Source organism: Dama dama, chromosome 2 (genome assembly GCF_033118175.1).
Source record: "Dama dama isolate Ldn47 chromosome 2, ASM3311817v1, whole genome shotgun sequence".
In the NCBI taxonomy this organism is placed as follows: Eukaryota; Metazoa; Chordata; class Mammalia; order Artiodactyla; family Cervidae; genus Dama; species Dama dama.
Window position 1 is genome coordinate 17,987,158 of NC_083682.1, and position 23,149 is coordinate 18,010,306.

Genomic DNA, 23,149 nt, shown 5'->3' on the forward strand with positions numbered 1-23,149 from the left:
CACATCACTCTGCTTGACACCCCCCCCCAAGTTGTATGTAATTATTTTATATTGTTAATTATATTCCCATTATGGCTTGCAGTTGTAAGTATCTTTTATTGTTTGGCTATTGATTGTGAAAACTGATAAACATCTTTTAGTTATTGTGATTATATAAGTATTACTCACTTAATACCATTGTATCGTGATTGGTCAACAGAAAAATAGAAGTCTATATCAACAAAAGTGAAAGTCTCTCAGTTGTGTCCAACTCTTTGCACCCCGTGAATTATACAGTCCATGGAATTCTCCAGGCCAGGATACTGGAGTGAGTAGCCTTTCCCTTCTCCAGGGGATCATCCCAACCCAAGGATCAAACCCAGGTCTCCCACATTGCAAGCGGATCTTTACCAGCTGAGCCACAAGGGAAGCCCAAGAATACTGGAGTGGGTAGCCTATTCCTTCTCCAGAGTATCTTTCTGACCCAGGAATCAAACTGGAGTCTCCTGCATTGCTGGCAGATTCTTTACCAGCTGAGCTATCAGGGAAGACCTAAACTAGGATCTAATAGAAAAACCTGTAATCACTTTTTAAAATTAAGAGGGAAAGAGTAGCAGTTGGATATTTTATAGAATGTCCCTCAGAGATTTTCTGATGTCTTCTAATGATTAGACTTGTGTCATAGATTTTAAGGGGGTGGCTGGGTGAATACCACAGAGGTATAGCACCTTTCTTATATCACCATGACACGTCACTGATAATGCTGCCTGAGTCTCTGGGTTTAGGTGATGGCTTCTGGGTTTCTACCCTGTGAAGTTACTATTTCTTCTTAACACTGCTCGAGGTTCAGCCAGCCTGCCTCAAGGAGAGGGGTGTTAGACTTCACCTCCTGCGGGGCAGAATATCAAATAATCTGTGTTCATATGTAAAACCACCACAATAGCTATTAAATGTTTGGGGGATCAGATATTCTGAAACTGTCCAAATGTTCTGTTTCTCCTTAAAGTTTTCCCACTAATTTTGGCAACCATCAATGGATCTTGCCTGAAGCAACTATTACTCTGTTATTCTAAAGATGGTTTTCTGTTTCCCTCATTCATTCTACATTATTAGTTGGGATTCTTCCATAAAGAAAGTTCTCTCTGTCCCATCCATTTGCATATTCATTAGCATATGCATATCATATGGACTTGTGGATATTTATTTTATTCTTTGTGTTGTAATACCGTCTGTCATTTATTTTTTGTGCTCAGATCTTCCAGCTTTAGTCTTTGGAAGCTCTTTTAGTTTGGCTTCTGGTCCTTTGATATTTTTGTTTGTTTGTTTTAACACTTCCTCACTTTCTGGCACTACAAGATGTTCCAGGCTTATCTTGTAATATTTTCCCCACCCCAGCCTTAGAATTAGCCATTTCTCCAAGGAATTCTAGCTCCCTTCACCAGGGAATGGTATTTAGAAATCAGGATCTGAGTACTGAGTGTGCTGTTTGTTATGGAGGTGTCAGGACTCTAGGCTCTTGGTAAATGGGGCTAGGAAGTGTGTGTGTTTATAGGGACCCATGTATGCACACATGTTTGTATTTATTTCTGTACTTGTGTATATGAAATAAACATTAGTTTGTGTTAGTGCCTCTCTGACTGATCCAGCGCTACAGGGCTATTTCTGGCTTCCCCTTGCATATTCATAACTTCTTTATTTTCTGACAGTGAGGAATTTGGCTTTCATTATTGATGGTGCCTTTATCGTGTTTATTTGTTCAACCCAGTTATATGTGTAAAGTATTTTCAGAGTTGCTCACCTATACTGCTGTGAGGCGTAACTTTATCAACTAGAGTGCAGTGTTTGTGCAACGTTCTTCTCTTGGTAGCCTTGTTGTATCCAGTCAGAACATATTTTCCAAAGTTATTTTTGTCAATCCCTTTCTTCCCCTCCCCCTTAAGTGAGGTTGTTTTACTTGTAATACAGTTAGTTTCATTTGTCAGAGCCTGCATTCCATCCTGGTTCCCAGGACATCTTGTATGATATATATGTACACATATATATGTGTACCTGTATTTTTGTCTACATCGGGTCTGAGTCGCAGCACGCTGGGTCTTCAGTGTGTCACGCAGCTTTCATTGCAGTGCATGGACTCTCCATTCGCAGTGCACGGGCCTAGTTGTTCTAGTTGTTCTAGTTGGCACGTGAGATCTCAGTGGGCTGACCACTGACCAAGCCCGTGCCCCCTGCATTGCAAGATGGGTTCTTAACCACTGGAGCCCCAGGGAAGTCCCCGTACTTTTCAGTGTTCATGAAATATAAAGTTGACTCTTTGTGGCATACAGTTCTGAAGGGTTTGGTGAACACTTGGCCATGGATGCACCATCACAGCACCACACCCTGTTCCATCTGTCAGGCAACCCCTTACCTCTTTTTAAAAGTGAAGTTATTTATTAGAATAAATGATTTCATGGGTCCTTGTAGTGGTTTGTTTTTTTTTTTTACTAAAATAAAACATGTAATGCTAAAGTCGTTTCTTCAGAGCAGCTTTTGACATGAAATACCGTGCAGGTCATCCAGAGCTGGAGTCCTTGTTTTGTTAGGTTGAAATTGTTAGCAAAACAAGTGAAGACGACCATGGCTTTACTCAATTTTTGTCCCGGAATGATAGTGTCTTTGATGTGGCTTCCCAGGGAAGAATTTCCTCTCCAGACAGGCATGTCTGATTTTCCTGTCCCTAGTGGAGCAGGTGAAGACCAGTTTAAAAAAGTCAGACCGAGGCCACCCCTGCAGATGTTTCAGCAATCTCTCATGCCGACTATTGGTCTGTATTCCATTTCCTCTTCTATCTACTACTTTTTTTTTTTTTTAACAGTTTTGTACTTTCTCCTTTTTTCTATGTTTATTTTTATGTGTATTTATATAGTAAGCTTTATGTATTTTGTCCTGGCTGTGCCTCTGTCTGTAAACTCTTGATTTTTCTCTCATACTGCCCTGTTTCTGTCTCCTTACAACTAGCTTTAATGTAAAATTAAAAATATTTATTTTTTTGCATTGGCTGTATTTATTGAATGTATAATCTGGTCTGAACTTCAAATATAAGTAGATTGAATGTTTCACTCTTTGTTAAGATAAGAAAAAGCAAATTAAATTGCTTCATAATAATTTGTTTATTATGTGTATGACTCAGTCGCCATCAGTAGGAAAAGGTTTTCATACACTGGTGTTAGAGAAGAAATAGAATGTGTTCTTCCACCTCAGGTCCAGCAGCATTAAAACCAGTGTGGACAGACCCCTCCACCTCCCCACCCCAGCATCTCCACCCCCACCCTGGCTGTGCCCCCCATTCCTCTGCCCTTTGAGGCCGACCCCCCAGGCTCTGGTTTACTGGGTGGTTTGATGCTGAGGGACATATAGGACCCAGCCATTCCTCCTCACACTCACCAGGTTGTCCCCCCCAGCTTCCTTTAGTGATGGGACTTCTCCCACTGTGACCCTAGAAGGGCTCCCTGGACTGTGTGAACCCCTCTGCCTGAGAAGGGAGGGTGAGGGGAGGGCTCCCTCCAGGGCATTAGCTCTTCAGACACTCTCCAGGTTACCGCTTGATGGACTTTCATCTGCTCTGACTTGGCCTGGTTAGTGGGACCTGTGGTCAGGAATCTTCCATGGCTTTGGCCTGGAGATGAGTTAAAGGAAACAGCAATCTGAATTGGCGTCAGCAGCTACTCGCTGACGTCTTGCTGCTTAGCAGAGCCTTGGAGCCGGATGTGATGGTGCTGAGACTCTGTCTAGACTCACGGGGTACACGTGCCATTCCCGATAAACCTGGGATTCAAGACAAGATGCTCCGTGGCCAGGGTGTGAGTCAGGGCCCCCCGGAGAATTGCAGCAAACAGTGGGTGGGTGGGTGGGTGGGTGGGGGGGTGTGTGTGTGTGTGTGACTACAACAGAATGCATTTCCTTTACCTATGTATGTTCTATACACATACAGAGATTTACTGTTAAGAACTGGCTCATGTGATTATGGAGGCTAGTGAGTTGAAACTCTGCAGGGAAGGCCTGCAAGCCGGAGACCAGGAGGGCTAGTGAGTTGAAACTCTGCAGGGAAGGCCTGCAAGCTGGAGACCAGGAGGGCTCCTGCCTGAGTGACTGGCATTTTTGATCATGCCTCTTGACTGATTGGATGGGCGCTGCCCCCCCTTCCCCACCATTACAGAGGACAGTGCACTAAAAGTCCACAATTTAATGTTAATCACAGGTGGCACTACTGGTAAAGAACCGGCCTCCCAATCCAGGAGACATAAGGAATACAGGTTGTATCCCTGGGTCAGGAGGATCCCCTGGCGAAGGGAACGGCAACCCACTCCATGGAGTAGAGAATCCTGGAGAATGCTTGGAGAATCCCATGGACAGAGGAACCTGGGGGGCTACAGTTCATAGGGTCGCAAAGAGTCAGACACAACTGAAGCAACTTAGCATGTGCGCACACATATACACACACACAGACACACACACAAACAAAAACACTCTCAAGCTGAAAGTTGGACCATCACAGTCAGATTTATTTGGAACTCCATGATGCTTGGTTGGGTCTCTTCCTACTTGATTTTTAAGGGTCTCTTTGGATCACCATTTAGTTGAGCCAGAGTAACAACAGGCCAGCTTTAACCAGAGCTTCAGCTGCCTATGTTCTCATCAGAGCCCGGGTCTGATGGTTTTACTCTGGATTCTCTGCTGTGTGTCTGGAAAATATCACTGACGTGGACCTTCTCACCCTGCTCTTAGATTCCTGTAAAACTTGCTTAAGGAACCAAAGCAATGTTGAAAACGTGCTGTGATGGGAGGCCTTCTTCCTTGGACAGGCCCTGCTCAGCAGGCACACAGGCGTGGTCTTAAAGGGCGGATGTGCAGCCTTCTCACTGGAGGGCCCGCACTGCTGTTTATATTTAGCCCGGAGTCCTGGGACCTGCGAGGAGGCTCACAGTGGAGCTGCTGTGCGCCCGCGCGGCCCCAGGCCCGCTCGCTGGACTGGACAGAATGTCAGCAGCTAAATATAACTCTTTACAGACACACGCAGGCAGGCGAGTCCCGAATGAGCCAAGCATCCGGCTTTAGTGGAAACATTTTCTAACAGAGTCTCTTTCCCCTGTTTGGTTTACAGTAATGAATGTAAACTCAGATCAGTGTGATTTTTCATTGAGCGCTGTCTCTGCAGTTTAGATGGTTGCAGGCACTCAGAAGGCAAAAAGAAGGCCCCCGCCTGGCCCGGCTCAGGAGCCAGCAGGCCTGTCTTGCTGTTCAGATTGGTTTTGTTTCCATAGGAGGAGAAGACGGGCAGTTTGCACTTCGCCACCTGATGTGTATGAATGTGGGTTGGGTGGTGCCTTTGGGGTTACATTTTCTCTCTGTCTTAGACTGCTTCAGGACACAGGCACCGGTGTGGGTTCTTGGGCAAATGACCAGAGCAGGGCACCCTCTGCGGAGTTGGCTGCCTGCGGCCGAGATGGCCTTACCTCAGCAGCTGTTCCAGCTCACAGTCTGCTTTTCCATGACTGTTTTTTATTGTTATCAGTTCCTTCGGCCTGAGGATCCAGAAGCACTTCATAGCCAGTGATTCTTGAGAAAGCAAAAGGGGAGCAAGCCGAGTCCTCACACCCAGCAACAGGCCTGTGCTTCTGGGGACCAGGCTCTGCACTTGGGTTGGCCCTGACTTGACATGAGGGGCTTGGAGAGACGCAGACCCGGGCCCTTCCCAGCCTGTTGAGTTAGAATTTGGGGTATGTGCTCTCGGGCCAAGGAGGTAGAGCGGGAAGTGGGCTTTTAAATGGGGCCCTGAAGTAATCCCCGCCTGCCTGGCGTCAGACCCCCAAGCCTGGGGGTCTTGTGAAACAAAGTAGAAATATGTACTTGCTGCTCAGAGTTGTGGCATTGTTCCAGACGAGGAGAGCGATGCAGGCGTCCGGGTGGTGGGGCACGGGGACAGGAGGCTGCAGGACCCAGCGAGGCCTCCTCCCCGCCTGCCCACTCCTCTGCTCCCCAGATTCAGTGTCCCGGCTTCCCGGAAGGAAGAGGGAGCTGCTGGAGATGAGACACCGATGCCATGCCTTCCAGAGGCTTCCTGGAGGCTGTTTCCCTCGCCTCTTGGCTAAGGAAGGTCCTGCAGAATGGAGGAATGTGAGCGGGGCTTCAGGGTCTGATTCAGGCTTCCTTCAGTCCCAGATCCTCTTCTCACCTGCTGTTGCTCTCTCTATAAATAAGGGACTGTTTGAGCAGTGAAGTAGGGACTGGGCGTTGGAACTCCTGGCTTCTGGTTTTGGTTCTGTGCTCATAGATGTGAACCAGCTGGGCGCATGGTAACCCGGCCCCCAACCGGACCTGGGAGGGGGCAGTGCATTCAGAAGATGCTGGAGCCAACCCACAGGGTGAAACCCCGGCAGCACCCAGGCCTTCCCACCCCTCCTGCTTGGCTCTTTCCTCGGCAGGCTGGGCGTCAGTCCTGTTCTGAGAAAAACCCCAGCGGTTCAGTTCTCCTTCTCAGCAAGTGATGGTCGAGCCGCAAGCAGCCCTGACCCCACACTTGCTGCTGGTGCGTGTCCAGGCCTCGCTCCTCCCCATGCTGACCCTGACAAGCATTCTCCATCTGGCAGCCTCGTCCCCGCCCACCCCGGTCTCTCAGGAAGAGCACCCATTTCCCTTGCAGACCACTGTCTAGAGGGGTGGGGTCCTTGTCCTTCCGGAGCTCAGTCTCCTAACCAGATGACACTGGGACTTAGACACTGACCTGGCCCTCTGGCCCCTACTCTGCATCTGCTGAGCTGGCGCCCCAGCCAAGGGGCAAAGACTGGTGTCCAGGTGGTGACTTGTGCAGTGAAACACCTCTGTGCCCGCCCCACCGTCTCTCTGAATTGTTGAATGGATGGTTGTGACCTGGAGCTTAGAGTACAGGTCTCCACGTGTTCTTACCTGTGTTGTCAGCTGAGGCCCAGGGTTAACAGGAAGGCCTTCTCTGGGGATGGCAGATTTTCCTAGAGGCCAAGTAGCTGAAGGACTCTTCATAGGTGGTCAGTGTACCTACTTTATCTTTTCACCCAAGAAAATCAGCTAAAACATTTTGAAACCATGATAACCGATTACAGCATTGTTTAAACTCATGGAGAGTCAGGAGCTAATTTTGAAAGAGATCACCATGCAAATAGCATGTTTTGATTTCTTCCATTAGCTTCACTCAGCTAAACTTGATCACCATGTTGTTATTTTTCTTATTTTACTCAAGACTGGAGAAAGCCTTTAATGTTGGGAACCACAGGTTAAATAAACAGCAAATCCAGTGAAGTGAAGCCTTGCCTGGCTGGTAACTGTACCCAGAATGTCCATGCCATCCTACTGGGAAGGTGCCAGGCCAGAGGGAGGAATGACAAGAAGGCCCGTGTGGATCTGGGAGATGATAAAAAGATTAACAGTGACTCTAAGCAAGATAAAATTCTTTAAAAAAATTTTTTATTGCAGTAACATTGATTTATAACATTATATAAGCTTCACGTGTACATTATACTTCTGTTTCCACTACAGCTGCTCACCACCAAAAGTTTAGTTTCCACCTGTCACTGTACTGCTCACCCCTACACCTGTCCCCATCCACTCTGTAACCATTATTCTGTCTTCTTGATCTATCTATTATCCTTTGGTTTGTTCATTTATTTTCTCATTTCCTTTGCTTGCTTTTCCTATTTCACCAGTGACTGAAATCACACAGTACTTGTCTTTCTCCATCTGACGTTTCACTTGGAATAACAACTCAAGTTTCACCCGTGTTGTTGCAGATGGCTAGATTTCATCCTTTGTATGGCTGTGTAATATTCCATCCCACTCACATTTATACATACACATACCCGCCGCCACACACATCTTTTATCTGTTTTTCCATTTTTCCACTGATGGCCACTTAGTTTGTTTCCATATCTTGACTACTGTAAATAATGCTGCAGTGAATATTGGTGTGCATATATCTTTTATAGTTAATGTTTTGTTTTCTTCTGATAAATATCCAGGAGTGGAGGAATTGCTCAGTCATATCTAATATTGAGTAGAACCATTTTTGTATCCCTGGATAATCCCACTTGTTTGTGATGTGTGATCTCTTCAGTGTATTGTTATGTTCAGTTTGCTAATATTTTACTGAGGTTTTTTGCATCTATGTTCCTCAGAGATATTGGCCTGTAATATTCTTTTTGTGCGTTACCTTTGTGTGGTTTTGGTATCGGGGTGATATTGACCTTGAAAAATCAGTTAGGAAGTCTTCCCTCCTCTTCAATTTTGTGGGTAATTTAAGAAGCACAGGTATCAAATCATTTACTGTTTGTTAGGATTTACCAGAGAAACTGTCTGGTCCTGGACTTGTGTGTTAGGGGAGGTTTTGGTTACCATTTCGATCTCCTTACAAGTGATTGGTCTATTTAGATTTTCTTTCTTCATGATTCAGTCTTAGAAAGTTGTACGAATTTAAGAATTTGTCCATTTCCTCTAGGCTGTCCAGTTTGTCGGTGTGTAGCTCTTCCTAATAGTCTCTTACAGTCCCTCACAAATACATACTTCGAGGGAAAGTCCGAAAGCTCTAGTGTCTTTGTTCTGGGGCTAAGAAAGAGAGTGCACTCTGGAAATTCTTCTCTTTTCTCTGGATTCCTTCTGAGGAAGGTCAGACAGAGAAAGCCGTCACCCTGCCGTATCCTAAGAGACTTGGTTTTGGAATAGGATGTCTTCCGTCCCCTGTGGCTAGTGACTGCGGCCTCCATGAAGGAAAATCTGGCCTCAGGTGCGGGCTCTCTGCTGTTTCAGAGCCCCATCGTCTCTGACTTGACTTTTCTTTCTCCTCTCAGGCTGCTTAATCAGGGCCGTGAATCTCAAATCCAGCAACCGGAGCCCAGTGGTTCAGGAATTTGAAAGTAAGTACGAGGGAGGCTTGAGGCAAAGGGGTATCACTCGGTGGTCTGGCGGCTGATGCAAGACAGGCACACGGGCACGCGTGCCCGAGAGGCCCATCGGCAGCCCCCAGTGTGCGCTCATGTCAGCGCGGCTCGGCTTCGGCGGCTTTCGGCAACTCAGCGGGCTCCCTGCTGGCCACCACCTGGTCCCTGGAGCGTCTGCATTTACGTGGCCAAGAGCATTCTGACGTAGAAGCACAGGATGAGGGGGACATGCACTCTCTTTGCTAATCATCTTCATTGTTTTTCTGGCTAAAATTAAATTCTCTTGGAGTCTGGTGCTAACTGGATCTTTAATCTACACGACAGACCTAAATAGACATAGCTCGTAGGGTCTGGGTATACAGGTGAATCTGAAATTGTTCCACGTTCACAGAGAGTTTTTTTTTTTTAACCCCTTTCTCATTAGGTGTGGAACTATCTTGTATCATTACGGATTCACAGACAAATGACCCCAGGATTGAATGGAAGAAGATCCAAGATGAACAAACCACCTATGTGTTTTTCGACAACAAGATTCAGGGTATGATCCTGTGGTCCTCTCCTTTGTACAGAAGGCCCAGGCGTGCACTTGCAGCCAAGACTTGGCTCTGCATGGACCTACATCTGTAGCCGGGATTGGTTTTCTGTCTGTTTTCCTGTGGGGAATTCAAGCATACAGAAGTGGTGAGGATAGGGGTGGAGCCTCCCTGTAGCTGCCTCTCTGCTTCAGTAAATATCACCTCCTCAGGAGGACTTTAGTTCCCACGCAGCCATCTCTTTGAGGTGTCTAGTGAACGTTCCCCGAGGCCACTTCTCTATCGTGAGCCATAACTTCAGTGACTTCAGCAGCAGGGGGACAGCAGTGACCACTGCACACACCTGGATGCTGATCACACCTCACAGGAGAGCAGGGTGGGGGTGTAGAGTTGTGTCCAGCTCTTTACGGGGGTGCTGGCGGGGCACAAAGACATGGAAGCATAGGGAGCTTCATGACGTGTTCTGCATATAAGTTAAATAAGCAGGGTGACAATATACAGCCTTGACATACTCCTTCCCAATTTGGAACAATATAACTGTGTGTGGTGGGGGGGGTTGTGGGGAGCTTGTGCTTTTGGCGTCATATCTGAGAGATCACTGTCTAGTCCAAGGTCACGTCATTCACATTTCTTTCCTCCTGAGGGTTGGAGTTGCAGCTCGTGCAGTGAGGTGTGTGTTGTGTATGGTGTGGGCTGCAAGGTCGAGGTCCAGGTCGATGTTGCACGGGGGTACCCTGTGATCGCAGCACTGTCTGTGGAATGCTCCTTGTCTTTTAGTGCCGGGCGACTAGTTTTCTCCTTTAACGGGGAAGCCTTGTGGGGAGCCAGGCATCTGTAGGGAGTCCCTCAGTGCCTCTCCTCTCCACAGGAGACCTCACCGACCGTGCAGAGCTGCTGGGGAAGACGTCTCTGAAGATCTGGAACGTGACCAGGACAGACTCGGCCCTTTACCGCTGCGAGGTGGTTGCTCGGAATGACCGCAAGGAGATCGATGAGATCGTCATCGAGTTGACTGTGCAAGGTGGGGGTGCACGCAGGGCGGAGGCCCCTTGCCCTCGGCTCCGCGTCTGCTGGTGGAAATGACCAACTTCCTTTTTTTTCAGAGCAACGTCCCTGTGGGTGTGGCAGGACCCACAGGGGCTGGGCAGGGAGGGCTTTCAAGAGCTATAGGCCGGGGGCAGGGAGGGAAGTGGAGCTTCTGCCTCACCCCTCACAAGCTAGAGGCACTGTAAAGGCTGGGGTCCCCGCGGGGGCTGGGTTTCCTGCTGTGGAGCAGCATTCTGGGTGGGCTCGGGTAAAAGCAGGCCTTGCTGCTGGTTCTCACCCCCACCCATGCTCCTCCCGCAGTGAAGCCGGTGGCCCCCGTGTGCAGAGTGCCACGGGCTGTGCCCGTGGGCAAGGCGGCCACCCTGTCCTGCCAGGAGGGCGAGGGCTTCCCACGGCCGCACTACAGCTGGTACCGCAACGACGTGCCGCTGCCCACAGACTCCAGGGCCAACCCCCGCTTCCGAAACTCCTCTTTCGTCTTAAACCCTGAGACGGGCACTCTGGTAAGAGCTCTGGGAAGAGGCACGGTGTGGGCGTCTGTGCTGTGGGCAGAGCACCTGTGAGCAGACAGGAGACCAGAGCTGCAGACCCTCACGTCAGGGACCACCACCGCCCCACCCCCCGCCCTTTATAGACAGGAACGCCTGTAAGTGGGTGCAAGAGGGCGGGCAGAGCTGCGGGGACAGTGGCCGAGGGGGTTGCAGGGCGCCCTGCCTGGTGCCGTCTGGAGCAGAGTCGGGAGGCAGTGGGCCTTGCTCGCTGGCCACATGGTCACATTGCGACATCGCTGGTGTGTTTGGGCTGCTCGCAGTGTCGTGGACAAGACTGAACCACACTGTCGTGTTTGGGGCCAGCCCCTGGTGGGGAGGTGGGACGGCGCAAGAGCCCTGTCACCGGATCTCCCTTCACTCCCGACCCCCGGCAGGTGTTCAGTGCCGTCCACAAGGAGGACTCGGGCCAGTACTACTGCATCGCATCCAACGACGCGGGCTCGGCCCGCTGCGAGGAGCAGGACATGGAAGTGTGTGAGTGTCTGCTGAGCCTTGACCTGGGGGCTGGCGGGACGGTCATGCTTGCTGGTGCCCTCATCTCAGCGCCCTTTGTGCTGGCCACTCTCTGTGGGGTGCACGGGCTCCCCGGAGTCTGCTGGGAGGACCCTCTGAAGGGCTGACCCACAGGTTCTCTCCTCAACCCACAGCTTTCACTGAGGTATCCTGAACTCCATTTCTTTGGTAACTGATAGAATCATGGAAACGTAAGGTTGTGTAGGGTCTCCAGGGATTTACCCAGTCTGACCTTTTTGCAGTAAGCAGAAACTAGGGCTCACCCCAGTACTTTATGCTGTTGGGTGATTCTTCCTCTGGGCTGTCAGGGCTCAGTGGAGCGGGGCGAGGTCCAGGGCCCACCCCACCTGTGGAGCCGGTCCCCAGGGGACTCCCCAGCTGCTGCCAGATTTGGGGAGCTGCTCTTGGGCAGGAGGAAGATTTCTGGGTTGTGCCCCAGGGTTCCTGACCCGAGAGACAGAGCTTGGAAACTGACGTTATGAAATCAGAATTCAAATGCATCTTTAAGTAACTGCATGCTCACGATCAAGAACCCTGTACCAGACAAGGGAGAACTGCAGCAGCTCCCAGCCTGGACAGCGTTGGTTGATACACCCCTGCATGGTTTCCACTGTGCTTTTATCTGCACAAAGGGTGCAGCCCCAGGCCCCACACTGAAGCACAAGAGTGCAGCTGAGGATCTCCTTGAGGGACAACTAGTGGCTGCAAGGCCACGTTTTTACCTCCTATTTGCCCTTTTAATGAACCCTTGAAGCTAAATAAGCTGCAGCAAAGAGAAGCCCTAGAAATTTAGGGGTTTTTCTTCCTTAGGACTCTGGTTCCTAGTTCTGTCTCTCTAGGGGAACCGTTTCTCAGTAAGAAAGCTCTAGGATTTGCCCCAGAGGCTTGTTACTCCCCATAGCGCAGGCCATGCTCCGTGGTTGCAGCGGCTATGGGGCAGCAGGAGGGTGTCACAGCCTGTGGGCAGAGCTGCTCCAGGCCGGGGGAGGGGTGGAGGGGGGAGAGCATCTTCTCACCCCTCCCCTTCTCCAGATGACCTCAACATCGGCGGCATCATCGGGGGGGTCCTAGTCGTCCTGACCGTCCTGGCCCTCATCACAGGGGGCATCTGCTGTGCCTATAGACGTGGCTACTTCATCAGCCACAACCGCAACGGGGAAAGGTGAGCCTATGCTGCGTGAACAGCGTGCCCTGAGCATTGCTGTGGCCGGTCAGGCATCACCCAGCTCCTATGCTCTGTTTCAGCTACAAGAACCCAGGGAAGCCAGATGGAGTTAACTATATCAGGACAGATGAGGAGGTAAGGAAGCCTGGAGACAGTGTCTGCAGCAGGGAAGATGACATCCCCCCAAAAACCGAGCGGGTCCCTAGGAGAGAAAGTTGAGTTATGTCCAGCACACGAGCCCCTCAGCATGCCCCCTGGCAGTGTGCTCGTGGGGCATTCGGTCCACAGGCCTTGCGGGCATTCCCATCCAGGAGCACATCGAGGGAAGTGGTGTCGGGCTCCTTTTCCACCTGCTGACCACCCTCTAACCTTCTACTTTGGCCTTTCAGGGCGACTTCAGACACAAGTCCTCATTCGTGATCTAGATGGTGGCGCGGCTGTGTGCACACGCAGACACCTCCACGGGGGACCCTGCCAGGAGCAGCCCCTCAAGGGGCGCCGGATGGGGCTAGACACGCGCACAAAAGCTTTTGTTTTGGCCAAAGTTGACCGCTACTCCTTTCTTACTTTTTAACAAGCTACACGAATAAAAGAGTTTTCCTGGAGATGGGCAAGTCACCACAAGGCGAGGAAGTGGCTGGGTTCGCCAAGCCAACCCCGTGGGGTCTGCCGGCCTCAAGGTGGGCAGCCCGGGCTCGGGAGGCACGGTGACCTGTCCTGTGGTGGGGCCACACTGGCATGAGCGTCCAGGGCTGGCAGCCAGGGTCATGGCCTGAGTCTTGGCTGCAGTGATGGGGCTCCACATTGGCCCTGGGGTCACTTCATCCCCAGGCTTTGCCAAGATAGTCCTGGTGTCCATCTGGGGGATTCTTTTTGGGTCAGCATTTTATAACAGCAGCCCAGATCAGGACAGTAAACAGCTTGTTAGAAGGAGGGATCTTCTTAGCTGTGGGAACCCTGCTCATCCACAGAGGGTCCCAGCATTGGAGAGCCTTCATCTTGTGCTGAATCTGAAATGGTACTGACATGATGTTCTGCTTTTCTATGGGTGTTTATTTTATAAAATTTTACAGTCTAAATTTTTGCTAGAGATGTATTTTGATTATTGAAAATTTCTATTTAAATTGTAAATAAGTTGTTGTACGCCGTTAAATACTGTATCTTTTTTTTTTTAAAGTTCAACTTAAGGTAGGAGCCCAAACTGCTCCTGTTCAATTGGAAACACCACTGGTGGCTTAGGAAACCTTTAAGAAAACTCCAGCTGAGCAACCTCACGGTCTATTTGTGTCTGTGCAGAAGAGACACAGGGCTCCTGGGTGACCTTCCAGCTGCGTCTTCCCTGGGCCTACCCTCACCCCTACCCCAGGCCCTGAGACACAGGTGTACAGGCCACACGTGTGTTCGGAGCGGCGTTGGCTTCTGAGTCTCTAGGCCAGCCCTCCCTTCCTCGTCCACCTGATGCCCCAACACGGGCCGTGGGCAGAACAGCTCTGACGGTGCCGTTCACCTGCCATGTGGGTCCACCCGGGATAGTTCCAAGGGGGCTGGAAGGGCCCCTGTGTAGCCCCCCAGCCTGGCTTCCCTGGGCCCAAGCTCTCTGGCTACGCGTGGCTCAGAAAACACAGCAGCCCTGCTGTCAGGCCTTTAAATTCCTTCTACTTACTCGGGCTTCCCTTGTGCCTCAGCTGGTAAAGAATCTGCCTACAGTGTGGGAGACCTGGGTTCAATCCCTGTGTTGGGAAGATGCCCTGGAGAAGGGAAAGTCTACCCACTCCAGTATTCTGGCCTGGAGAATTCCCTGGACTGTATAGTCCATGGGGTCGCAAAAAGTTGGACACAGCTGAGTGACTTACACACACATACACTACTTACTCATGCAGTTCATGAGACTGCCCAGGGCCAAAGGCAGTTTTGAAATCAAACCTGTCAACCACATTTACATTTGTTTCAAGACAGCGACCTCCTCTGTCCCTCTGCCTTGAAGACAGCGCAGATTCCGTCTCACCTCCCAGGAGGCTGTTGTACGGGGTCGTGAGGCCAGCCTCTGATGATAGCAGGAAGGGTGGCCAGGCGACGGCCCGACTGATGGTGGGCAAAGCATGAGCCTGGGTCCAAGACAGTTTCCTGATTGTAATGAAGTCTTTGTCTACCCAACCTGCTGCCTGCTTCGAGGGGCATCAGGAACACCATCCAGAGGCCTTTGTTCCTTGCGAGCAGGCATTCCCAGCCTCAGACACGCCGCTGCGTTAACTCCCGATGTGAAGCCGTTTGGAGCAGGAGCTTCGCAGAAGGATGCCCCTGCTCCTCTGTGTCACCAGACGGTTTTCACGTAGAAGAACATAGTCATCATGAGGTTAAACATTCAGTGTTGTAATTTTTTATACTTTGGGTTTTTTTAATTGAACACTAAGACTGTGTTGACATTTCTTTCCTAAATGGTGTGGACACTCTGCCACGAGAACTGCAGCAGCGGAGGCAGCCCCTCATCTTGCTGGGGTAGCGTCTTCTTTGAGTTTGTGACCTGAAGGCGCAGACCTGAGAGGACCCTTCCTTCTCAGCTCCTCTCGGTGGAGAGGGAGGCGCCCTCTGTCCTGGGGGCAGCTCCGGTGACGGGGTAACCTTCTTGGACCCTAAAACCTCCACCCCACTGCCCTGTGCCCTGGCCGTGACAGAGGAGAGGGGAGTGAGTGTGGGTCAGGGAGGTTGCTGCCCGTCACTGCAGACATGCAGACAGAAAAGGAGCCTCGGGAGATTTTATGATGTAAACGTGGCAGGAGCCTGGAGGCCACACCTGCCGCTGTGGCCTCGGTATGGCTGCAGCTGTGCCCAGTGCCACAGACTTGTGCTACTAACACACCTGTACATTGGTGTTTGTTAAACCTCATTTATAAAAGCTTCTAAAAAAAAAGCAGCTCGGCCTCTTCATTTCCCTCCTTCCTGCGTCGTGTCAGGCTCGCCCTGGGTTCGGAGTGCTGGACGGAGGTGAGGGCGTTGCCCCAGGGGCCGCCCTCTGACTCCACTGTGCACACATGCAGAGTGTGCTGTGCAGATGTGCACGCATGTCCACTCACACGTGGGAAGCCAGGGGTCAGGACAGCGTCCATTCTCTCATCCTGCCACCACTCCACGTGCCCCACACACAAATAGAAACGCTGTGCTTTCGCTCCTGCAGAACTGGGATGAAACCTGAGCCATCCGAGTTTCTTTCCTCTCATTCTCGGACAGAGCACACACCCACCAGTGTTTTAAGGAGGCTGGCGGTGCAGAGGAGCCTAAGGCCCCCTCCACTGCAGAGACAGCCCTCTGGACTAGACGTAAAGCAGTGCTCCTGTTGCTCTGGTGAAAAACAGGTTTTCTCTAAGCAGGGACTGCAGTCTATGCTAAGACATCTGCTGTGGGGGAGGTAGAAGACCTGAAACAAAGCAAGCTTGGGTCCCTTTTCCTTAAGGGGAAAGATTTGTTTATATGCTTCTCAGACATTCTGTCTGTTAAATGACTACTGATAAAAGCCCTGTGCTAAAAGTACTAGGCGGCTGTACCCATGCTTAACCTTTATGCATTTGAAGAATCCTTAAAAAGTGAAATTTACAAATAATAGAAAATATTACAGTCAAGATTTTGACATCAGACATGGGAAGCTATGTACTGACTATAAGGAACTGCCTACAGTGACAGCTTCCGGGGAGAGGCAGGCAGTTGGGCTTCTAGCAGGCCTGGTGGCATGATCTCTGGACTGGATGAGAAGGGACTGGCCTGTGAGGGGAAGTATTGGCCCAGGTGAGACCAGGTACCTGATTTCTGGGCTGAATGTGATGGTCCCTGGTGAGGGGAATGGTGAGCAGAAGGTTGGCAGAGGCCTTCAGGGAGAGAAGCTGGGGCGGGTGGAGCATGAGTGGGTGTGTGTCCAGCTGCGCATCCCACAGCAGTGCGTCCCTGCGTCCCTCCTCCGGCTCCCCTGCAAGACTGGGCGGCTGCCCTGACCACCTTCTGAGCACGAGTGCTCACAGCCTCATCAACTTTTTACGTAGTACTGACATATTAGGCATTATAAGTAACCTAGAGATGATTTAAAGTACTTGAGAGGTGGTGTTGGTTATATGCAAACACTAGGCCACTTTATATGAGGGACTTAAGCACCCATGGATTTTGCTCTTGAGAGGTGTCCTGGAACCAATGCCCTGGTTCACCAAGGCATTGGTTCATCACCAAGGGATGATTGTACATGTTCAGTGGAATAAATATCCTTCAACCTTAAAAGTAGAATGATGCTTCTTGTTACATGGATGTACCTTGGAAACCACACCACCCACCCCCCCACCCCGGCAAGAAATAATTCAGACATAGAAGAAAGAATATTGTAGGGTCCCACTTAGTGAGGTCCCTCAAGTAGTCAAATCCAGAGACAGTGGCCTGGAGGTTGCCTGGGGCCGGGTTCTGGAGAAGTAGGAGCTGCTGTTTGCTGGGGACAAAGTGGGACGATGAACAAGTTGTGGACACGGATGGTGGTGTTGACTGTACACGTAAATGTATTGCCACGGAGTTATACATGTAAAGGTGGTTAAAATGGTAAATTTTATGTTGTGTGTGTTGTATCAGGATAAGCAATATTTTTAAATAGTGATAATGGTGAAGATGTGGGAAAATGAAAAACAGTGGGAATACAAAGGCAGAGCCCTCATGTCACATTCAGTTGTAGGAATCTCCCGAGATAAAAATGCTACATTTGATAAAGGAGAAATCTTGACGTCACCCTGACTGACTTTCTGTCTTCACTAACCTTCAGTTGGGTAGCAGAGCAGACTCCCTCATGGTTCAAGAGTCCAAAAGCCAGACCTCAGACAGGACTGCTGAGTGACACGCACTGCAGATTGTCCGTGACCACACAAGCATCCCCTTCATACCCTGTGGTCACGAGTACAGTTACACCAGTTGATGTTTTACCTCACATATTCATTGAAAGAATTCAGGAGGCCTTAAGTAAAAGTCGTTAAGTAAGTTTAGTTATTAGGTATATGCTTTCTGGTGTATGGGCTTCCATGGTGGCTCAAACGGTAAAGAATCTGTCTGAATATCAACACTTTTAAAACTGTTACATCACTTTTCTTGCATACTCAGTAGATTCCAAATGCCATACTGATTTGAGGATCATCACTTTAGAAATAAGAGACATGTTATCCAATTTATTGTTGGAATAATGATAAGATTCACAGGAAGTTGCAAAGTTAATACAGAGTGGCCCACGGTACCCCCCACTAAGTTTAAAAACAAAACTTTAGAAAGAAAACTTTCCTACAATGAATTTTTGGTCCAGCACAACTCTGGAAAACAGCTAGTTTCTCCCCATGCCACAACACACAACAAGATTTTGTACTCTTGGCCATTTGTCCCAGATCAAAGGAAACATGTTCATACAAAAGTCTGCACACAAATGGACACAACAGTTTTATTCATCATAGCCCCTGCCATGGGTGAGCATTTAAAGTGTGGGCGGGTGGCCACGCGCACTCTGAGAACTTAACAGTCTCAGTTTGGTTTTCTTTTCCAGCTCTGGGGGCTGAACATCCCAGGGGCCCTGTTGCGCTTGCCTCTTGTGGGAGATGTTGCATTCCCTTGCAGGGACATACCTGTGTGGGTTTGAAAGCCTCTGAGGGCCTGGGTATATCGGAAATGGGACCTGGTGGGCCTGGTGGACCAGCAGCTGGATGTGCACCCACCGTTGCTCAGCTTCTCTACTTGAAGGCCTTTGCTAACCTTCTGCAAACCATTCTCCTGACCAGGGACCAGCAGTAAAATATCTGGAGAGGAGAGGAAGTCAGAAACCAGTCCCTCCAGACCAGGACCAGGACGCGAGCCCCAGGGAAGCTGGACGGCATCGAAAGCCCCAGATCAGGGGGACAAAGTAGTCCCTGGGGAGAATGGTTTGCCAGAGCCTGGCCTCCCTCCTCAAGCTCCCCTGCAGGACCCGACAGACTGACTTCCAAGCACCAGCGCTCACAGCCTCAGCTCCTCCCCAGCCACCTGTTGTGCCCAAGGGCCCTACCCGCAGCTCAGAGCCCCCGAATCCCACCCTCTCTCTGCCGTTTCTCCCCGTCCCCCGAAGATGCTACCCTGCCCGCTGCCCCCTCCGTTCACTGCCACTCACCCTCCCACCGTGGTCTGACTTGGACTTTTCATCCCAGCAGCTGTGTAAGCCACTCTGAGAAACTTTGTCTCTGGGAGGGAGACAGGCACCTCCCTCAGGGGAGCTGCAGGGTTTAAATGAGATCATTCGGGTTACGTCCTCACTGGGTGCTCGGTCAGCAGAAGGTGAGTGCTGAGGACACAGAGCCATGACTGCCATGTGCTGGTGGGGCTCCCGCATCACCAAAGGCATCTGTGTCCAAATCCACTTGTGCTCAGAGGGGTCGCCCCTCCACCTGGGCTCCACCTGAGAGCAGATGCCAGTGCCCCAGGATGCCCCCACCTCGTCCCCACTACCTCTGTCACCATGCCCGCCAGACGGCCAGGCTCCATGTGCCCCCTGCACTGTGACCAATGGGGTCTAGGGAGAAAACCAAGTATCGTCTGCTTAGAAACCAACACAACAGTCACAGCACTGAGCTCGCCAGTGAAGGGGGAGCAGTTAGTGTTTATTTAGCGGTTAGTGTAACAGCAAGACCCTACAGGGCCTTCCCAGAACGCACCCCTGCCCCATACCCTCCGCCTGCCTTTCGTCTGTAGAAAACTAGTCAAAGGATAAATGTAATGAGGTGAGAAAATGCAGAAAGTCAAAACAAAATCACAGTTTAGCCATTAAACAAAGTCAAGGACTTTAGCTCCTCCTCAGGTGCTACAAATAATATTCTGAGCCATGTCCTTTGAGCTGTTTTGCAGAGACCGAAACCCCCACCAGGTGGAAAAAGTTAACTGTATACTGCTTACAAGCACCTGCATAGGTTGGAACCAGGTTGAGGATATTGGTTCCTGATTACTTCACCAGTCAGAAGAAGGTCTACAACCTGGTTCCACACATCTCTCGACTCCCTTCCATCACCTGGTCTTTAAAATGTTCCCTGAAAGCCTTTGGGGAATATTTGGTGGAAAGCAGTGAAAAAAGTGGAAAAGTTGACTTATAACTCAACATTCAGAAAACTAAAGATCATGGCATCCGGTCCCATCACTTCATGGCAAATAGATAGGGAAACAATGGAAACTGACAGACTTTATTTTGGGGGGCTCCAAAATCACTGCAGATGGTGACTACAGCCATGAAATTAAAAGACATTTGCTCCTTGATAGAAAAGCTATGACCAACCTAGACAGCATATTAAAAAGCAGAGACATTACTTTGCCAACACAGGCCCGTCTAGTCAAAGCTATGGCTTTTCCAGTAGTCATGTATGAATGTAAGAGTTGGACTGTAAGAAAGCTGAGTGCCAAAGAATTGATGCTTTTGAACTGTGGTGTTGGAGAAGACTTGAGAGTACCTTGGACTGCAAGGAGATCCAACCAGTCCATCCTAAAGGAAATCAGTCCGGAATATTCATTGGAAGGACTGATGCTATAACTGAAACTCCAATACTTTGGCCACCTGATGTGAAGAACTGACTCATTTGAAAAGACCCTGATGCTGGGAAAGATTTGAGGGCAGGAGGAAAAGGGGAAGACAGAGGATGAGAAGGTTGGATGGCATCACTGACTCAATGAACATCAGTTTGAGTAAGCTCCATGAGTTGGCGATGGATGCACCCTGGTGATGGCCAGGGAAGCCTGGCGTGCTGCAGTCCATGGGGTCTCAAAGAGTCAGACATGACTGAGCGACTGAACTGAACTAAAAGCCTTTGGGAAATATTTGGTGGAAAACAACTAAATTCTGTAAAGCAATTTCCTTCAATTAAAAAAAATAAAATCAGAAGGAAAAAAAAAAAGCCTTTGGGGCGTCTGAGTCCTTTAAGCACAAGCTGCCTGGACTCCTGGCCAGGTCCTACAATAAATGCTGAACTTTTCTTTCCAACACCCTGGCATCAATAGGTTGGCTTTTTTTTTTTTTTAATTGGAGAATAGTTGCTTTACAGTGTTGTATTGGGTTTCTGCAATACAGCAACATAAATCAACCACAAGTATACCTTTGTCCCACCCCTCTAGGTTGTCACAGAGTACCGAGTTGAGCTCCCAGTGTGGCTTTATTGATTCCCCCGCCCCCACCCCAGCAGACTCAAGTTTCGTTTGGTAACAGCTGGTGCAGGTACAAATCTTCACAAATGCCAGGGAAGGAGCGTTTAGAACCCCCATTTGACCTAAGCAACCGAGGCTTTACAAGGTTAACCAACTGGCCCACGATACTCAGACGCTCAGTGGTGGACTGAGACTCTGGTCCCACGTGTGACTGCAGAGCTCAACTTTGGGAAAAGACCACCCCAAGGACAGGTAAGCTCTTCGGAAGCCGAGGGGAACCACTGAAGGTTCAAAGACCTGGTGGGTTGCCGACCTTGTCAGAGTGGTCCTAGAAGAGGCGTGCGGCCGAAAGGACCAGCACCAGAAGGGGCAGGAGGCACCCCCAGTGCCGAGGCCGGCCCCAGAGAGGACGCGGGAGAGCGGTCACCAGCAGCTGCAGGGACTGGGGGTGCCCACTGCTCTTCATTGACAATGCGCACCCAGGGAGAGGGGGGATTATAAAAAATGTAGGTCCCCATGTCCTTCTCTGAGCAGTTTCATGTCAGATTGTGCCGGGGGTAAGTCCCGTGTGCCTCCAGATGCTGGAGCAGGAGACTTGAGCCTTGGGAAGAAGCAGAGGAGGCCAAGGGTTGCTGAAGACCTCCACCTCCTACACCTGCCCTGAGGCCACGTGGCCACGGTGGTGGGGGGGAGGTGCGGGGAGGCGGGAACTGGAGGGCCTGAGCTTAGTGGGGGCTGCGTAGATGAGGGAGGGAGGCCAGGGAGCAGACCGTGCGGCAGAGGACGGAGCCCTGAGTCTCCAGGAAGGCCTACCATCCAGCTTAGCGAGAGGCTGCATTGACTTATGTCAAGGGGCCTGTGGGGTGCCGGGGAGGCCTCACCGCAGGGCTGGCCAGCGGTCAGGTGAGGCTCATCACCCTTCAGGGCTGTGTCTCTGCCTCTTTCTCATGCATCCCAGGCCCCTAGGCTCAGCCAGTCACCATCTTGGTTCAGACTGGGGCTTCTCCTTCCTTGGTTGCTTTACTTTTGATGCCGGCTCTTCCTTATGGGCCCTCTGCCTGCAGCACTGGGTTGCCACCTCTGGTTGAGCACTCTGCATGTGTTCTAGTTTTCTGTTGATTTGCCATCTCCCTGGGGGTTGGCGGGGTGGGGGTGAAGGGCTCTGCATCCCCTGAGACTCCATCTCTTTGTCCTAGATATCTTGAGTCCTGAAATGTGCTAAATCCACTTAAACATCCTGTGAGGTCTAAGTCAGTAAAACTGCCTTTAAGGTATTTGTTTTGGATTCCAGGTACAGCTGTTTCCTTCTACTGATGAGATTAACCTCAGAATGCTCTGAGTCCTGTGTGGGGAGTGATGCTGGTTCAGGTGTGGGCATCGGGATTTGCCCTGTGGGGGCAGCCTGGCGGGGACTTGGGCCTGCGTGGCCCCGACTCCCCTTGCCCAAAGGCCCCCATGTGGGTGGCACCCTCTCCCGGAACCAGGAGGCCTATCAAGTCCAGGGGCCGTACCTCTTGGACATAAACACAGACGTAGATGTGAACCAGTTGGGTGCGTGGTCACCCCGCCCCCGATGGGACCTGGGAGGGGGCAGTGTGTTCAGAAGGTGCTGGAGCCAACCCACAGGGTGAAACCCCGGCAGCACTGGGGCCTTCCCGCCCCTCCTGCTTGGCTCTTTCCTCAGCAGGCTGGGCGTCAGTCCTGTTCTGAGAAAAACCCCAGCAGTTCAGTTCTCCTTCTCAGCAGGTGATGGTCAAGCCACAAGCAGCCCCGACCCCACGCTTGCTGCTGGTGCGTGTCCAGGCCTCGCTCCTCCCCCTGCTGACCCTGACATGCATTCTCCATCTGGCTCCCTCATCTGCACCCACCCCAGTCTCTTAGGAAGAGCACCCGTTTCCCTTGCAGACCACCATCCAGAGGGGTGTGGTCCTTGTCCTTCCGGAGTTCAGTCTCCTAACCAGATGACACTGGGACTTAGACACTGACCTGGCCCTCTGGCCCCTACTCTGCATCTGCTGAGCTGGCGCCCCAGCCAAGGGGCAAAGGAGGGTGTCCAAGCAGTGACTCGTGCAGTGAAACGCCCGCCCCACTACCATCTCTCTGTTGGCTTCTGGCTAAGGCTGGGCTCTCGGGCCCCACAGGCCCCTATGTGTAGGATTCTGTCATCTGTGTCTGAGTGCAGACCTCCTGGCTGGAGGCCTGTCTGAATTCTCCGGGTGGGATCCCAAGCTGGCCCCGTCCCTCACAGTAGCACCTTGACCCGCT

At 50.8% G+C, this 23,149-nt stretch overlaps 1 protein-coding gene across 1 annotated transcript in view; it reads left to right on the forward strand.

Moving 5' to 3' along the window:
• Positions 1-13,809, forward strand: part of JAM3 (junctional adhesion molecule 3) — a 29,336-nt gene extending 15,527 nt beyond the window's left edge. Inside the window, exons 2-9 of the mRNA XM_061166672.1 lie at positions 8,832-8,897; positions 9,346-9,459; positions 10,323-10,475; positions 10,802-11,004; positions 11,427-11,526; positions 12,598-12,727; positions 12,811-12,865; positions 13,120-13,809. Of these exons, the coding sequence (XP_061022655.1) occupies positions 8,832-8,897; positions 9,346-9,459; positions 10,323-10,475; positions 10,802-11,004; positions 11,427-11,526; positions 12,598-12,727; positions 12,811-12,865; positions 13,120-13,155 (857 nt within the window). The 3' untranslated portion in view covers positions 13,156-13,809. The remainder of the gene's footprint in view (positions 1-8,831; positions 8,898-9,345; positions 9,460-10,322; positions 10,476-10,801; positions 11,005-11,426; positions 11,527-12,597; positions 12,728-12,810; positions 12,866-13,119) is intronic.
• The last annotated feature ends 9,340 nt before the right edge of the window (positions 13,810-23,149 follow it).